Source organism: Numida meleagris, chromosome 5, assembly GCF_002078875.1.
Source record: "Numida meleagris isolate 19003 breed g44 Domestic line chromosome 5, NumMel1.0, whole genome shotgun sequence".
NCBI classification, from domain to species: Eukaryota; Metazoa; Chordata; class Aves; order Galliformes; family Numididae; genus Numida; species Numida meleagris.
The window spans coordinates 7,216,812-7,232,525 of record NC_034413.1 but is presented as its reverse complement, the minus strand read 5'-3'; the positions used below and the strand labels follow the sequence as shown (position 1 = coordinate 7,232,525).

General features: G+C 34.4%; 1 protein-coding gene across 4 annotated transcripts in view; it reads left to right on the top strand.

Annotated features, from left to right (window-relative positions):
- The window catches only part of ATRNL1 (attractin like 1), a 432,638-nt gene that overhangs the window by 227,333 nt on the left and 189,591 nt on the right, over positions 1-15,714 (top strand). For all 4 annotated transcript variants that reach the window (XM_021399846.1, XM_021399844.1, XM_021399845.1 and 1 more), the window contains exon 26: positions 4,520-4,598. In XM_021399846.1, the coding sequence (XP_021255521.1) occupies positions 4,520-4,598 (79 nt within the window). The remainder of the gene's footprint in view (positions 1-4,519; positions 4,599-15,714) is intronic.

Here is a 15,714-nt window from a genome sequence, read left to right as displayed (position 1 = left end):
TGTATTCTTTCCATGTTGTCAAACTCCTTTAAAAGAATGTGAACAATGGAATTTTTGTATGCAGAATTTCAGTAAGTCTCATTGTATATGTTTGGCAACACCTAGTATAGTGATACGTTAATCTCCAAAGTCCTGCTTATTACTGTTCACCTGGTTATCTAAGGTTGTTTTAATTCTTTTTGTTTCAACATCCAAGGAGCTCATTCACTCTGATCTCTGAATCATTTTGGGAATTGCTTCAGTCCAAGGAGAACATGTTTTCTTTACTGTTAAGCAAGGCCCAGAACCCTTGTCTTCACAAACACATGTTAGCAATGATTGTGCATCTTGATGAAAAAGGTGCAGTTGACCAGTTGGCACGGGCACACTGTGATTTTCTTGTCCTCAATACTATTACATTTTTTTTATCAGTCTTTGTCATGTGTAGACATCTCAGAGCTGTAGGTATCTCTCTCATCAAAACTGACTGGATCTGATACTCTGTGAACCTTGTATATCCTTTTTGAAACATCTTTTTGTGATGTTGACCACATTCTGACAACATTTGAGATGTCAGCTGGTCAATTTTTAATTCATTTATTTTCTATTACACTGATGTCAATTTTGGCATAGTATTGTGCTATTGTGGGAAAAAGCACATTTCTATTAACATATCGTTTATAATCCTTTATGCATGTTTAATTCCACTTAGTATTTTTGAGATGAAGTGACGGTTGCTTTTGGTGGTCTTCAAGATACAGACATGCCATGGATTTATGCACTGAGATCACAGTGTTTTCTGCCTTGTTCTGTATTCCTTTTTTCTTTTTCTAATCTCGCCTAACATCCTATTTGCTGTTCAGACTGTCACTGGGCATTCAGCTGATACATTCAATGAACTATCTGCAATGATTTCAAGGCCATTTTCTTGAGTGGAAATTGCTAATTTAGAACCTATAGTGTATTTGTAGCTAGAATTTTTTTTCCCTTCAGTTCATTGGCACTGAATTTTATTCTCTTATTCTATTGCCAAGTCACTCAATATTGCAAGATCCTTTGCAGTCAGGTTTAATTTTTTTTTTGCTTTAATTTTATTGCTTTAAATAAAAAAAGACTGTTATCTCCACACAGCCTGATACCAGGTTAGTTTGAGAAAACCTATTTTCCCTATCTTTCTTCTCTTCAAGAACTAGAATTTTGATTCTTCTTTCTGATTTATAGCAGAAAAAAAATGAAAACAAGAAAAGATTGCAAAGTTAAGTAAACAATGGACAGTATCACCACCGTAATTTTCAAATGATTTATATTACTTTTGTCTTTGAAATGCTTGCTTCTGATTTTGCATATAAAGTAAAAGATATTTTGACTGATGACAGGAAAGTTGGATGTGCGACCCAGCTCTCTTGATGTACAGAGTAAAGCAGGAATTTGGCTGAAGTTTTCAAACAAGAAGTCTTGAGCGTTTTTTCTCTCTCTCTCTTTTTTCCCTCTAAATTAAGACAAGCATTCAAGAAATTAATTAGAAAACAAAACAAAACAACGTGGGAAAGGGATCCAGTTCCTGTGGATAATGAAGCAGTCACACAGTGCAAGGCTGTCTTATTTACTTGTGTCCAGTTCACCATCCTTTTCAAATTCCACAAGCTTTGAGTTCATCATTCTAACAGCTGCTGGTGTTTCCCTTATTTATTTCTGTGTTATAGAAAAGATTGAGGTAGCTTACCCTTACTTACATGTACAGCATGCTAATTTATAGCAACAGATCAGTACTCTGATGTTACATTGATCCTAATCCTTTTGCTGTTACTAGCTAGATTGTACAGTATATGCTAGGAGAGATTATTTATAAGCAGCTGTTGCTCTAAGCCTCAGAAGTTTTGTTGCAAAAGTGGATTATTCTGGGGGTCAGATGTCTTTGTTCTGCTTTTCCCTGGGCAACCTGTACACATTTGTGGTCAACTTGTGCTTACTTTCAAAAAAGACTGGATGAAAGGAGAGAGCCAAAGATATATTTTAGAAAGGGAGAGCAGCACATCAATTGAAGTGGTGCATCAAACAAAATGGGGAATGTTCTATGACAGTCATTTTCTGTCATAACATAGTGTGTGTTCCTCAGTTACTTTGTCATTAAAATCTTACTTGAAAGCATTTTGGTAAGAAATACTGTGTTAATAAAATGGTGCATCAATTAAAATGTTTTTACTGGTTCCTATCAGAGAAGACCCACCTAGAAAGACAATTTACACCAACATATATTAAAGTGTAAGAGATTTCCCTTCAGAATTCCCTAAGGTTCTTGAACCATCACTTGCACTCTCTTGTCTTTTTACTACAGATCATTGACTCTTCCATAGTTTCCTTCTGGGAGGGTGATTCTTAGATATGCTGCAATCCAAATTCCAACTTTGTTCTGTTAGAGACTCCATGCCAAGAACCAATAAAAGCATAACACCATATTTTAAATGGTCTTACAGTGAAAGAGGCAGAATATATCTTCCTTTCCATAAAAATCCCTAGGTCACAAACAGCTTTAAAAATCTGCTAAAAGAAATGTTGCTGGATGACGTTGGCTGTTAAGAGGAAAGTCAAACTTTGCATTTAGGAACAGATTCTTTAACCAGTTTTTCCTTTCAGGCACAGAACTGTCAGCCTTCTTGGAGATAAACAGATGGAATTAAATCTCTTATGCAAAAAAAGACAAAAAAAAATCAAACAACAAAATAATCAAAAACAAGCTGTTAATTACATAACTGAGCATTGTTGAGCATTCTATGTCCAAAGCACTTGAATGCATGGTACTTTCTTCTTTCAGACCTAGCCTTACTCTGGCAGACTTTCTTAAGGGTGTACAAAGAAAAATGGATAAAAAGAATTTAGAAAGCTAGAAAGAATTTTGAGTGAAGAAGATGCTGATAGAAAGCTGTATTGATTTGTATTACTTTAATCATCAAGGAAAGCTTGTGTTTGTAGAACCATAGAATATCATAAGTTGGAAGGGGCCCATAAAGAGCATCAAGTCCAGCTCCTGACTTCAGACAGAACCCTCCAAAAATTAGATCATATGTCTGAGAGTGCTGTCCAAATGCTTCTTGAGCTCTGGTAAGCTTGGTGTCATGACCACTGCCCTCGGCAGCCTGCTCTAGTGTTCTGGTGAAGAAACTTTTCCTAACATCCTCACCTGATGCAATTCCATGTCTTTCCCTTGGATTCTGTCACTGGCACCAGGGAGGAGACACTGTTATGGAGTCTGAGTTTTGAACATAATTAGAGCAATGCCATATTTTGGTAAACATTCAGTTGTACAGCTGATTCTCTGTTGTTTGCAGACTAAGGAATGACTGGATGCTTTCTTTTCATTACATTAATAGAGACATTATACTACAGTTACCATAAACAGGTTTCTAATAGTTTCCATATTGTGGATAAATATTGAATGTCATAAGGTGTTCATCCTAGAGATGCATCTGCTAGGTGATAACTTCAGCTCTGTTTATGGCATGATGCAGGGAAATTTTGGTGTTCCTGCATGGATAATGTATTTTGTATTTATGAGTAGTATTTCACTGAACTTTACTACTGCAGAGACTTTGTGGTATATTCTATGTTAGTTAAAGAATATATTCTGAAGCTTTTTGGCAAAAATAATGTGTGTGTTTTAATCGCTATAGGTTTGTTTTAATCACAAACACAATGCACCGCAGATGTGTTCACAGGACACATCTGGAAAGTCCAGTTAGTTTTTCTTAAAATATCTAAATAAATTAAAAGATGTGCTGTTTACCTTAGGTGTCAAATTTAGAAGCTTTTTATCAATATCCAAAAATACATTAAAAGATGTTGAGAATCCAGTGATCTTTTTGCCAAAATTCTTTATGGATTAAACGTTACAAATAGAAAATTATTGGAGCAAGAGAGAAAATATGTGCTCTCAATGTGAACTGCAGAAGTTTAAATTGTTTTGATTTTTTTTTCCTGTTTTGTCATTGAGACTGTAAAGTAGTAATGTTTCCTTGAGCGATTCACTATAGAAATACTTGATTTTATTAAACAAACCTCTTGACATCTGCAAACCTGGATCCTGAAGCCAATCGTACTCCCTGCCTAGCTATAATTCCTTTATCCCTGGAAATAACTCAGAGTTTACAAACCAAGAGAGAAGTATAAATTAATATCGGTTTTCACTATAGTTTGCCCTTTTTTTCCATCTACTGAATGTGGACATGCAGTGCATATTTGTTGAGTTTGTTGTGGGTATAAGGACTGTTACGGACTGTTGTAATGGAACTTATCCCAAACTAATGAAGACGATAATAAAATTTTATAGAGTTAACCATGGCATTGCAGATGTGCATCCTCTTTTGTCTTTAAACACGGATGACTGGCAGTTTTCTGACATCCCAGAAGACTTCTCTTTTCCTTTCTTTTCGTGGGTTGTTTTTTTCCCATGCTTAAATGAATTGTTATTACCTTTGATACCCTAAAAATATAAATTTTTCAGACTATTATGTTACAAATACTTTTTTTTTTTTTGTAATTGCAGTTGTTTCTTATCCTTACTGCTGGTAGCTGCCGTCGTTTGGAAAATCAAACAAACCTGTTGGGCTTCTCGACGGAGAGAGGTATTAATAATTTTAAGATTATTGTGGTATCTTAATTTCCAGAATATATTGAGAGCTTTGATCAACAATCACATTCACACTTTCCTCCATATACACAATTTAAATATTCCTCTAAACATTTTTCTTTTTTTGCCTTTCATGCTGAAAATGTAGAAAATATTGTTTCTTCCTCCTGTCACAAATTTACAGGCATTGCAGAACTAGACTGCAGAAAGCTGAATTTTCATTATGGTGGTGTATACTCTCAAATAGTCTCAAAATGGTAGCTGGAAAGCATTGATGGGTTGACTGAACAAAGAGAATCATAGTGTGTTATCTCAGACTTCTCCAGGAAGTTATCTGGCACTGTTACTTTGCTGTGACATTATCAAAGGTCGTAGAAATGTATATTGGGAGACAACCTTCTCTTCAAAGTGCTTTTACTTACTTTACTTTCTTTTTTTTTTATATTGTTTTTTGTCTTTTTCATTTGTCTTTTTTAATTCTAAGGAAAATTCTAGCTCTAATGACATCAGTAGCTTTTTCATAGCACAATATGTATTTATACGTAAATATTATTATAGTGTGAAATGTTACTGCAGTTTTGGAAAATTTGCCCCAACTATTTATTATTACCTGTTTAACAAATGATTAAACTTCAATGAGATTAAGCTTAGGTTATGTATATTGCTATACGTATATGACAAGATTCAACTGACATACACTGGTCATATTTCATTTTATTCTCATAAATAAAATAAATATTTGAAGACACTGATTTTTTCCCTTGAAGCTTCCAATCTAGGTGATTTTTAGAAAAAAATAATTGTTTTGTGGCAGTGTAATCTAGATTTTTAAAAAAAAGTCTTTCTGTAATTATATTTTTAATATACTGACATCGTAAATGTTTAAATAAGTTTTTCCTTGTTGGATTTGATTGTTGATCTGCAGTGAATTTATGTATACTTTAAGAGTGCCAGGTAAGTAGCACTTACAAGTTTCCTTCACTGAAATTATAGTGTACTAATTCCTGGGCTTTGCTTTGAACTGGTGCTACAAAGAAAGACATATGTAAAAGTAGTTATTTAACTGAGTGAGTTTTTTTGGTTTTCTTTTATTCAGATGAATATTATAAATCATGTTCTCTGTCATGAGGCAAGTGCTCATATATTTGTTATTACTGGGAAAATACTGATAAAAGTTACTTTAAACAACAGTATTCAATTCAACTTATTAATATTTCATTGAAATTTGTCTCAATACTTGTGTTGTTAATAATTCTGTGCGATGGAACTTAGATTTCATTTCCCATGTTTACCAGGTTGTTTTATTGGCATGTTTAAGAACAAATACGAACATATGAATTTACAGATCAAGGGAATCTATTCTGATTTCGATGGTTACTGTCATAGATTTTTATAGCATTTTTAGTTTAGTCTGTAAGCATCATACTATAAAGAACAGATCCACGTAGACTATTTTAAAAAGTTTTTCAAGTTTTATTATCCTAATATGGTATTTTTTATTTCTACGTCTTTATGAAAGCTCATGCAAACTGTCTGATAAATACACTATCAATATAAATCAGCTTCTTTGAAAGAGCAGAACAGAAAGAAATACTTTGCTACTGGATTAAAATTCTCAGAGGCCTATGCTTGAGTGCTGATCCTTGCTTCTCCTTAAGTATAGATAGAGAATATTAGTTGTCTCTCATTCAGAAATGTTATCTGTTACTCTATTGAATTCTTAAGTACCTACTTTTAAAGCCCACCGTTCTAGTCTGATAGGTTTTCCATCTGTTTTAGTCCTTGAAAGACAGGAACGTTGACTCTTCAGATGTTACCTTCAATATGGACTCAAAGTAGTTTAAGACATTAACTATATAATAGACGCGAATTGAAAACCTGTTCACAACTGCTAATAGCCACTCGTCAAGAACTCTCCATTTATTATTCATCTCAAGCTATTTTTGCCAAGAGAAGTAGAAACTTCTTGTTCTTTTGTTCTGATAGTAAAAATTTCATCAGGATGTTGAAAGTAGCAAATAATTTTTCATAGATTTCTAGTTGGAGATGAAAATTCAGAACATTGTCATGTTTTGCCTTCTGGTTTTAATGCTTTGCTAAACTGAGTCATTTTTAATTCTAAACTGAATGTAGCATGGCATCAGTCCAATGGAAGCCAAGAGTGAGTTGTTTCCATTGTATAATGGGAATGTCTCCGTTTTCCTGTAAATATAGAAATTTTATCTCCAATTCCTTTCCTAATTTGTTGTCCATTGAGCAAAGATTTAGATTCTGCTGCTCAGATCACACCCAAAATCTTACTGAGTAGTTCACTTGAACTATTCTATTCCATGTATTCACGTACATGTAAGACATGATATAGATGTGTATGCAAATAAATCTATATAATTATATCTTCCAAAATACTTTATTTGATGTTTGTTAATACTGAAATTGAACTTCCCTTTCTCCATATGGATTGGTCTTTCCATTTAATTCATTGAAATCATTTTTTTCCGAGGGCTATGTGCTTGAGTTTTGATATTTTTCATTCATAACAAAATTTTACTTCTCATCTTTTTCCTGCTTAAATAGCTGCCCTTAAGATGTACTTTATCTTTAGAACATCCAAACTTACGCTTCAACTTCTGGCTGAGTTTCTGTTCTTCATTCTTGCCTTTTGAAGGAGCAGGAAAGAGCAGATAGATACTCTCTCACTCTCTGCCATCAAAGTTATTCACCCTGTGCATTGAAAGAAAATGGGAAGTATCATTCTTTTATTTCAAGGTTCTTAAAAGATCAATGAAACATTGAGCAGAAGAACACGAACAACCTCCTGCCTGGTATTGCTTGACATCTTCCCCTACCCATCCCTCCCATGGATCAGTGACATTTAAAAAAAAATTAAGGATAGTGTTTTTAAAGAAGTAGGATACTGGAATATTGCTCATCTGAGAGTGTTTGATCCTTGGAAGGAATAATAGTGACTATTATGAGATGATTTCCTTAGCATTATTCTTACGGCACTATCTTTCTTAAGGAACAGGCTGGAGGAATTTGGAACATTCTTATGGGTACCAAACTCAAATTCCTACTTACAAAGCAGGAAAACATTTGCAAGCAAGGCTGGAAATTCATGTTGAATTTGCAGAAGGCAGGATATATTTGCTTGTCAATTAAATTAAAGGAGTTTCTAAGCATTTTAAGCTTAGAAAATAGCAAAGCATTTTTAGCACTGTCTATACTATCTCCATAAAAAGATAAGATATATGCTCTAGATTTTTGTCTCTCATTCTTCTTTTTTTTTTTTTTCCTTTAAAGATTCACTAACCTTTCTACCAGTACCTTACTGTGAAATTTCACTCGTTAGTTCACTGGATGAAGAAGTGAGACCTGTCATTTTCTCCCAGAAAAGATTTGTTAGACCTCCTGCATTCTATACCCAGAGTTCACCAAGATACCACCCATGAAGTTTCAATCTGACTCTGTTTTTCTTTTTTACACAGACACACATTACCCAGAGTTACCAATGGATAAAATTGAAGCGAATATTAGTTGATGTCTCTGTATATTTCATATTTAAAATGTTTGTTCAGTCTTATGTTGAGAATGCTTGAAGGTGAATCTGTTCATAGGTCACATCTTGGCAGGTTACCTACCAGTTTTGTAGTGGCTTAAAGGTTTTGTCCCATGAACAACTTTTACTGAAAGACACTACACTGTAGATTAATTTAGCACCCAAAATGATTTCTCATTAACAGCATATCAAACTTTTCTTCTGCTCGCAAAAAGACTACATTGATGTCACTAACACAACTCATACAGATGGGATTATAAAGCGCACATCTTCTAGCTGAGGTATTTTAGCAAATATTCATCTTTCATGAGGTAAAGCAGCTGCTGATCAGATACACTGTGAACTCAGCCAGATGTTTTGGAGATTTGTTGCCGTTAATCCATACGCATGCAATGGAAGATATACATACAGATGTCCTCTTCCTCCCCCTACATAAACACACACAAAATGCATTTATAGGCTAGCGTGTCCTGTGCCATTATGTACTTTTGTGTATATTAGATCAATTAGTTAGTTAAAATGCAATTTTATATTTTTGAATGAAAATATTTTAAAAATATTGTTATAATTGCACAATAGAAAAAGCTTATATATTTAAAAACACATCTTAGAATCTTATTTGCTCATGTAATACACTAAGTCTCTTGAGAAAGGAGGAAGTAATGCATGATCGCACATTTGTGTAAAAATGTTTGAAAGCATGGTATTATATATATAAAGCGCTTGCCTAACTTTAAAGGTTAATGTCATTCCTTTATTGGAATTTTCATATTTATATATAGCATTTCATTATACAGTCAGCTGTGCGCCATTTGCATGTCAGAAAGAATAGCATATACAAGCATAAAAACATGGAATTAGAGAGAATGCTTGCTTTACACAGCGTGTGGGTTCTACACAACTTATTGCTTCATTTTATTAAATAAGCTTATGTTTGTTCTGAAAAAATAACCTTTCTAGCCTTAATTTTAACATCAAGGTAGTTTTATTCTTTTGAATATTCAAAGATTCTTAAAACACACAAATGAAACTGAAAGAGACTACTTCTTAATAACAATAACAATTCATGTAATAGCTCTAAGCTCATTTCTATGGTAACCTAATAAGAACATGAAAGTTTGGTTATGTTGGTAGTACTAATGAATGTAGACAATATGTGAATTCCAGCTAGAGCAGTTTTACTTTATATTGTAAGGACACTTGCATTTTTAAATTAGGCCTGTTAGAAAATACAACAATGGTGTTTTGTGTATTTCACGTTGCTTATGGAAGGCAACGTGTTTTGCTCTATGTTATGCTATATGTAGAATATGGTATTGAACATGAAGCAAAGGAGCAAAAGGAGTACTTTACTTCATTTATATGTTTTAATGTCCGCAAGTGACCACCAATAGTAGATACAAAGAAAAAAAACAATAGTCATATATAATTAAAGTACACTAATGCCTAATCCTTCTCATGTGTGTAGGTGTCTACGGGATTATATACTTTACACTTCAAAGTTAACCTCTGAGATCACTTTTCCTTTTTTGTGCCTTCTTGTCTGTTGCTTAGCAAATATCTTACACATCTACATGTACTTACTCATAGACTGTGAGTAATCTTTCTGAAGTCAAAGGAGCTATTCATAGGACTAGAATCTCAACTTGTTACATTGCTCAAGCTCTTCTGAAGTCAATAAAGCTATGACTGCTTATTTCAACCAAGGATGTAGTTTTACTGAAGATAACTAGGGCATTTATTTTAGGCTGACTTTATGCTTTCTTTCCAACCTGAAATTTAGGTTCCTCTCTCAATGAACCTTTCAAGCGATATGTCTAGTTAGCTGGCACTAGATCTTGTCTCATGACTATAAGACCCATCTCTAAACAACTCATCCCACCTAGGTTTTGCAGTGTTTATTCTTACACTTTGATTTCTTGTGGGAGACTGACTATATAAAGGACCCAATGAGTCAAATCTTCTTTACTGAGAGTTAATCTTTAGTTTTGTAAAATTGAGGTTACAGTAATAATACTGTCACTTCACAAAAATAAGTGATTATTGTCTGATTAATTTCTATGCTAGTACTGCTCATTTGCAGACCTTCCCTTCCATAAGTTTGTCAGTTTCATCTTCACATCATCCTGTCCAAAGAGTTAAAGAACAGTACTTTGTACTACACTTACTGTTTTCTCAAAAAGTTGTCATTTTTTAGAACTCGTATAGGTGAATCATTTTCTTATATATCATATGTCAACGGTTTACAGGCAGGTTTGGGCCGGTTCTGTGACTATTGGGGCGGGGGACCCACAGGCCCACGCCCTGGGAAAGGGAGAAGGGAAAAAGGGTAGGGAGATGGTCCTAAAAACAAAACAGTGGCAACGATCTGAGGAGAAACAATCTAATTTACTAAATAAGATATCGGAATGCAAAGTAACACACTATAATACAATACAATTACAATTTAAGCTAATAAATCCAATAAAATGAGAGAAAGTGTCCAAAAACCGAAGAGGCCTTACTCTGATTGCTGAAGGCGAGATGGCTGGGGAGCGAGATGCTGCTGGGACGAGAGACGGGCTGAGAAGAAAAAGTCTCGTGATATGCGAACAGTTTTTATCTTTCCCTCTGAGTGGAAAATGGTAACAGAACAGCAAAGTCCCCTGAGAAATGTTGTTCTTCTTCTCTTCTGAGAACCAGGTACCCGGAACTATCTACAATCCATGGAACTGGAGCATTAACTCTTTAACTCCCAATGCACTACATCATGTTATGATGTGGAATACTGATAACCAAAAATCATAAAACCATGACAATCATAGTACCAAATACTTTACTAGGATGATTTTATTTATTTATGTTTAAGTTAATGCTGAAAAAGTGGTGATGGTAGAGTGTTGGATTTTGTCTTCACCTTTTCTGGTGACCAAGCTTGGAGCAAAAACAAAGACAAATAATCAATTCAAGGATGTATATCTGAGCTATGAAAATCTGTTCCTGCCCCTAGTTGCATGTGGACTTATTTTCTTAAATTAAGTACATGAAACATTTTTTTTTTCAACAGACAGATGTAAAAGACAAAGGAAATCATGTTGTGCTTGTAACTAAGGCAAACAGTTTTAGCTGAGATGAGGCATTTATGATAGTTTCCTACAGATCAGTTTCTTTATCTCACAAAAATTGAGAGAGTAAAGAAGATAACAGATGATAGATTTATTACAATGAACATTATGCGCTTCTTCTTAACAAGAAAAAAAAAGTGACGGAAAGTGTAAACTAGATAGGAGTTTTAATTATAGCTAGATACAACTAGAACTGTTTGCTCTACTTAATACTTAATAACCAAAGCTCCTTTTTTTTGTGTTTGCACAGTGTAGTTAGCCTGAAGGATCCTAAGAGGCGGTAATCAAAATAAATTAATTTCATTATGTATAATTCTTGTATATAGAATGAAGTTTGGATATAGTTATTAGTGATGATAGCAGCACTTTAAAATTAATTGTTACGGTTTTCAGTTCAGTAGAATCTATGGTACAACTTCAGATTTCTAAAGATTAGAATAAAATGCTGCTGGAGATAACTTGTGTATATATATGTGTGTGTATATATACACACGTGTATATATACACATGTGTGTATATATACAGCATATACTGTGCTATATTAATTCCTGCTGTCTTTCACAGGCCTGGTTAAATCTTACCAGTGATGAAGTTAAGCTTTCAAGCTAACAGGAAGGAAAAATTAAAGTTATTTAAGTGAGGGAGGGGCCTGAGCAATGTGAAGGAGGCCTGAGGCAACTGGCCATTTGGCAGAGCCTAAGTTGTTGTTCAGCTGTATGGTCTGAGAGGTTTCTGTGGGACTAGTTGTAAACATAAGAGCATTAGGAGATTTTTCAGCAAAATACCTGTCAGCAAAAAACAGTAGACAGAGAGAAAGGCATTCTGCAGTGGGGCTCTGGGAAGAAGCCAAGAGAGCTTCTTTTGAATTTCTGAGATGAAAAAGTCATCTGGAGTCATTTCCACAGTGTAAAGGAAGTGAGACGGCAAATATGTTCTTTGTAAATAAAGAGGATAGCACCAAAATAGATGACTCATTTTTGTCTCCTAAGCAAAACAAAAGAGCCGGTGGTGAATGTTGGTCCAAAGTGGCAAGACTCTTCTTTACATCTGTATTTCCTCTGTTTGTAGTATCCTGCTTATTTTTTTTGTTCCCTACTGAAACATAAACAGAGCTCTCTAAGAAAGAAGTGAGTGGATTTAGGAGCAAAACCAGAAATGCTTGGAAACTTGGAAGAACTCTGCTATGAAGAGAGAGTGAAAAAGTTTGAAAGTTTGAAGTAAGGGCTCTCTAAGGGAAATGCAAACGCTCCTCTTTGCTTCCTCAGCTTTTGCCAGGGTTGGAGCTTTTTATTGGCACTGAGTTGCCACCTTTGGCTCAGGTGCCTCACCTGTGGCATGGGAAGCATGAAGGAGAAAAGACTTGATTATCTTTCCTTCAAAGAGCAGGGAGGCAACTCCAAGTCTAAGCCTAGGAGACATATGGCATTCCTCCCTTTCTCATTCTGCTCTGCCTTTGTACCTGAAGTTCTATTTATTTCTAGTTAAGTGTAAATTGTGCTTTCTAAAAGTTATGTTATTTCATGGTAACAATGCTTCTGATTGCTTATGTGTGGACTGTTTATTACTGGCCTGTAGACAGCTGATGCTGATATTATTAGTGTTCTTTCACAAAGTATATCTGCTTCAAGAAAATTCCAACTTCTCCATATTAGTACATGAATTATGTGGTTTTTTTCAGAGATGTTTTAAGATAGATTTCTCGTATATATACAAGTAAATAGTTGCAAAGATCATGCTTCACTTTTTCCCAGAATGCTTGCATTTTGTACCCAGCATGGAAAGCATGTGCCTTCTAGAATAACTGCATCAACCTTTTCTCTCTTACAATTACTGCTGATAGTATACACAATTATTCTTTCTTCAGTGTCTTCAAAGCATCTTTTAAAAATTTTCTTATATAATAGTTCCCTGCTAAGGTCTGACCTTTAATACATTTCAATGCTAAAGGAATGCCATGATCAATGGAACTAGAAATCAGCTGTTAACTTCACCAGTGTATTTTTTCAGTGTCTGTGCTATTATATGGTTTACTCTGTCGGCAGAATCTCTTCATGTTTGTGAATGTCAATATGGTTGCTATCCCAAACTCGGTGGGGAAATTCTGTGCTTTTTGTACACGTTTGTTTATAAAACATTACACAAACATTATACAAACATTCCTTTGTGTCATTGCTCGGAGCAAACCATGGCCATGCAGTTCATCTGACTTCTCTTCTTTCTCTGGGTTAAAGGAAAAAGCAAGTAGGCACATGATGACAAAATCAGCATATATGTCCTTATTTATTGAGAAACCTGTTAATACAAACACTGTAACCTTAGGCTGAAAAGAAATATCTTTAGAGGAATCCATGGGTGTACAGCACAGTCCACAAAAATGTAGAATAGTTATTCTTTCTTAAGAATATAATGATACGATATCCTTCCTGGAGCTCTAGTTTTTACTGCTCCAACTGTTTGCAAACAATAGTTGAGAAATGGAGTAACCTAGTAAAAACTGAACTCATTATACTTATTTTCAAGAGATAATTAATAATTAACATATAACCTTTGGCTTTCCTTTCATCTTTCAAGTATTGACAGAAGTCACACAAAAACATACTATGTGTGGAAAGAATGCTTTGAAATGCAAAATTTAATTAAAATTAATGCAATGTTATTTTAGGACAGTTGTATGGTAGCAAAAGTTCTATAGGGAATATGAATATTTGAACAGATCATTATTTTTCATCCATGCTGTTCAATTTGTGCACAAGTCATTTTGGGAAAATAGAATATGTTTGATTTTTCGGTTGGTATTTGTTGGATTGAGTGCAACATTACAGTCAGTTAAATTGTAATATCAGTAAATTACTCTAGACTGCTTTACCAATCAATTAAACCACATGTAATTAACAAGAATGAAACCTCAATAAACCCTGTAGGTTGAGCTTTTTTTTGGCGCTCTGTGCTCTATATACATTTTGACTCCAAGTTAATAAGACTTATCACATCTAAATAGCTGTAACTTGTTTGTTTTTTTTTTTTGTATTTGTGCAGCCACAGTAAAAAATACTCCTGGAAACAGGAAAGGAGGCATGTCCCATGCAGGCGAAGTTTAGGTTTGGAAGACTGTTTGTTTAGTGGTGTTATGGGTTCCCTTGTGCAAATTGCTTCACTGCCAGGGCCATCCGTTTCTTTACCTGTAGAAATGAGTAAGTTGTACAGGTCTTGGTTATATGCTTGCTATTGCAGATGCCATTGATATTATCTGGGGAGCTTACTTGCATGGCTGTTTTGCTTTATTCTCCAATAATCATCTTTGTGACTAGGCATCCTGTTTAGGAGTCTGTGCATTTAGACAGGAAAAATAAGTGAACTAAACACTGAATGGCTCTCTTAATTGTTATCATGGTACTTTGCTGCTAATCAGAGATACAAACGTAGTGAAGTACATTCTGTTCGTTTAAGGTGTTATATTTACTATGAATGTCAATATAAAAAAAATTATAAAAATGTGAATCTCCTGTTTCATATTCAGATTAAAACCAGTCACCCATTTCTTATGGTTTTTTGATGAATATGTTAATGATATACAATTCTGATCATACTTTTTACCTACCATAATCATTCGTGTTTACGAAGTTAAGGCAAAATATTTCCAGAATACAGTTGAGAGCACATTACAAAAATGCTGTATCAAATTACATGACCTAAAAGTGTCAGACACACCACATTTTGGCTTAATACTTTAACAGTATCTATTAGTAATATTCCTGAACTTGTTCTCTTTCCCATTCTGATGGAAGTCTACACTGTTAATGTTGTTAATGACTAAATCACCCATGTGTGAAATTTTTAAATTTCACCTCTACTTAGAACATCCAGTATACGGTAAGCTTGTGGAAAGCAGTGATCATAAATCACTTCTGTAGAAAGGGAGGAAAATAGAAGCCAGAGAATTATGAACAGTAAATTCTCCAAAACATCCTTGAACAAGATTAGAAACCAGCATTATTTTCAGGAACAAAATCACATGAAAAACATATGCTGGGTCCTCTAGAAAGGAAAGGAAAACATCTCATGTTTGTATAGTTGGGCATCATAAATGCTTAACAGTCTGTCACGTAGTAGCTGTGGAGTGGGTGCAAAACTGGTCAGAAAAACATACTTAGGTATTCATTGTCTGTAAAATGAGTCATCGGCTAACGGTTAACCTCGGATATTTGTCATAGCTCTAGAAGTTGTCAGTGTTTTTATTAATGATCTGAGTTACATAGTGAGTGAACATATCTATTAAGTTTCTGGATACAATAAGGTAGGTCACAAGAGTGCTATAGGCAGCATTAGAGTTTAAAATAATCTTTACAAATTGGGGAGAATATCTGTATTGGTGAATGCGAGCTTTTTTACCTGGTAGAAATAATAATCTTCACAAAACAGCATGAAGAAAAAGCTGACTGTGCTACAATTCT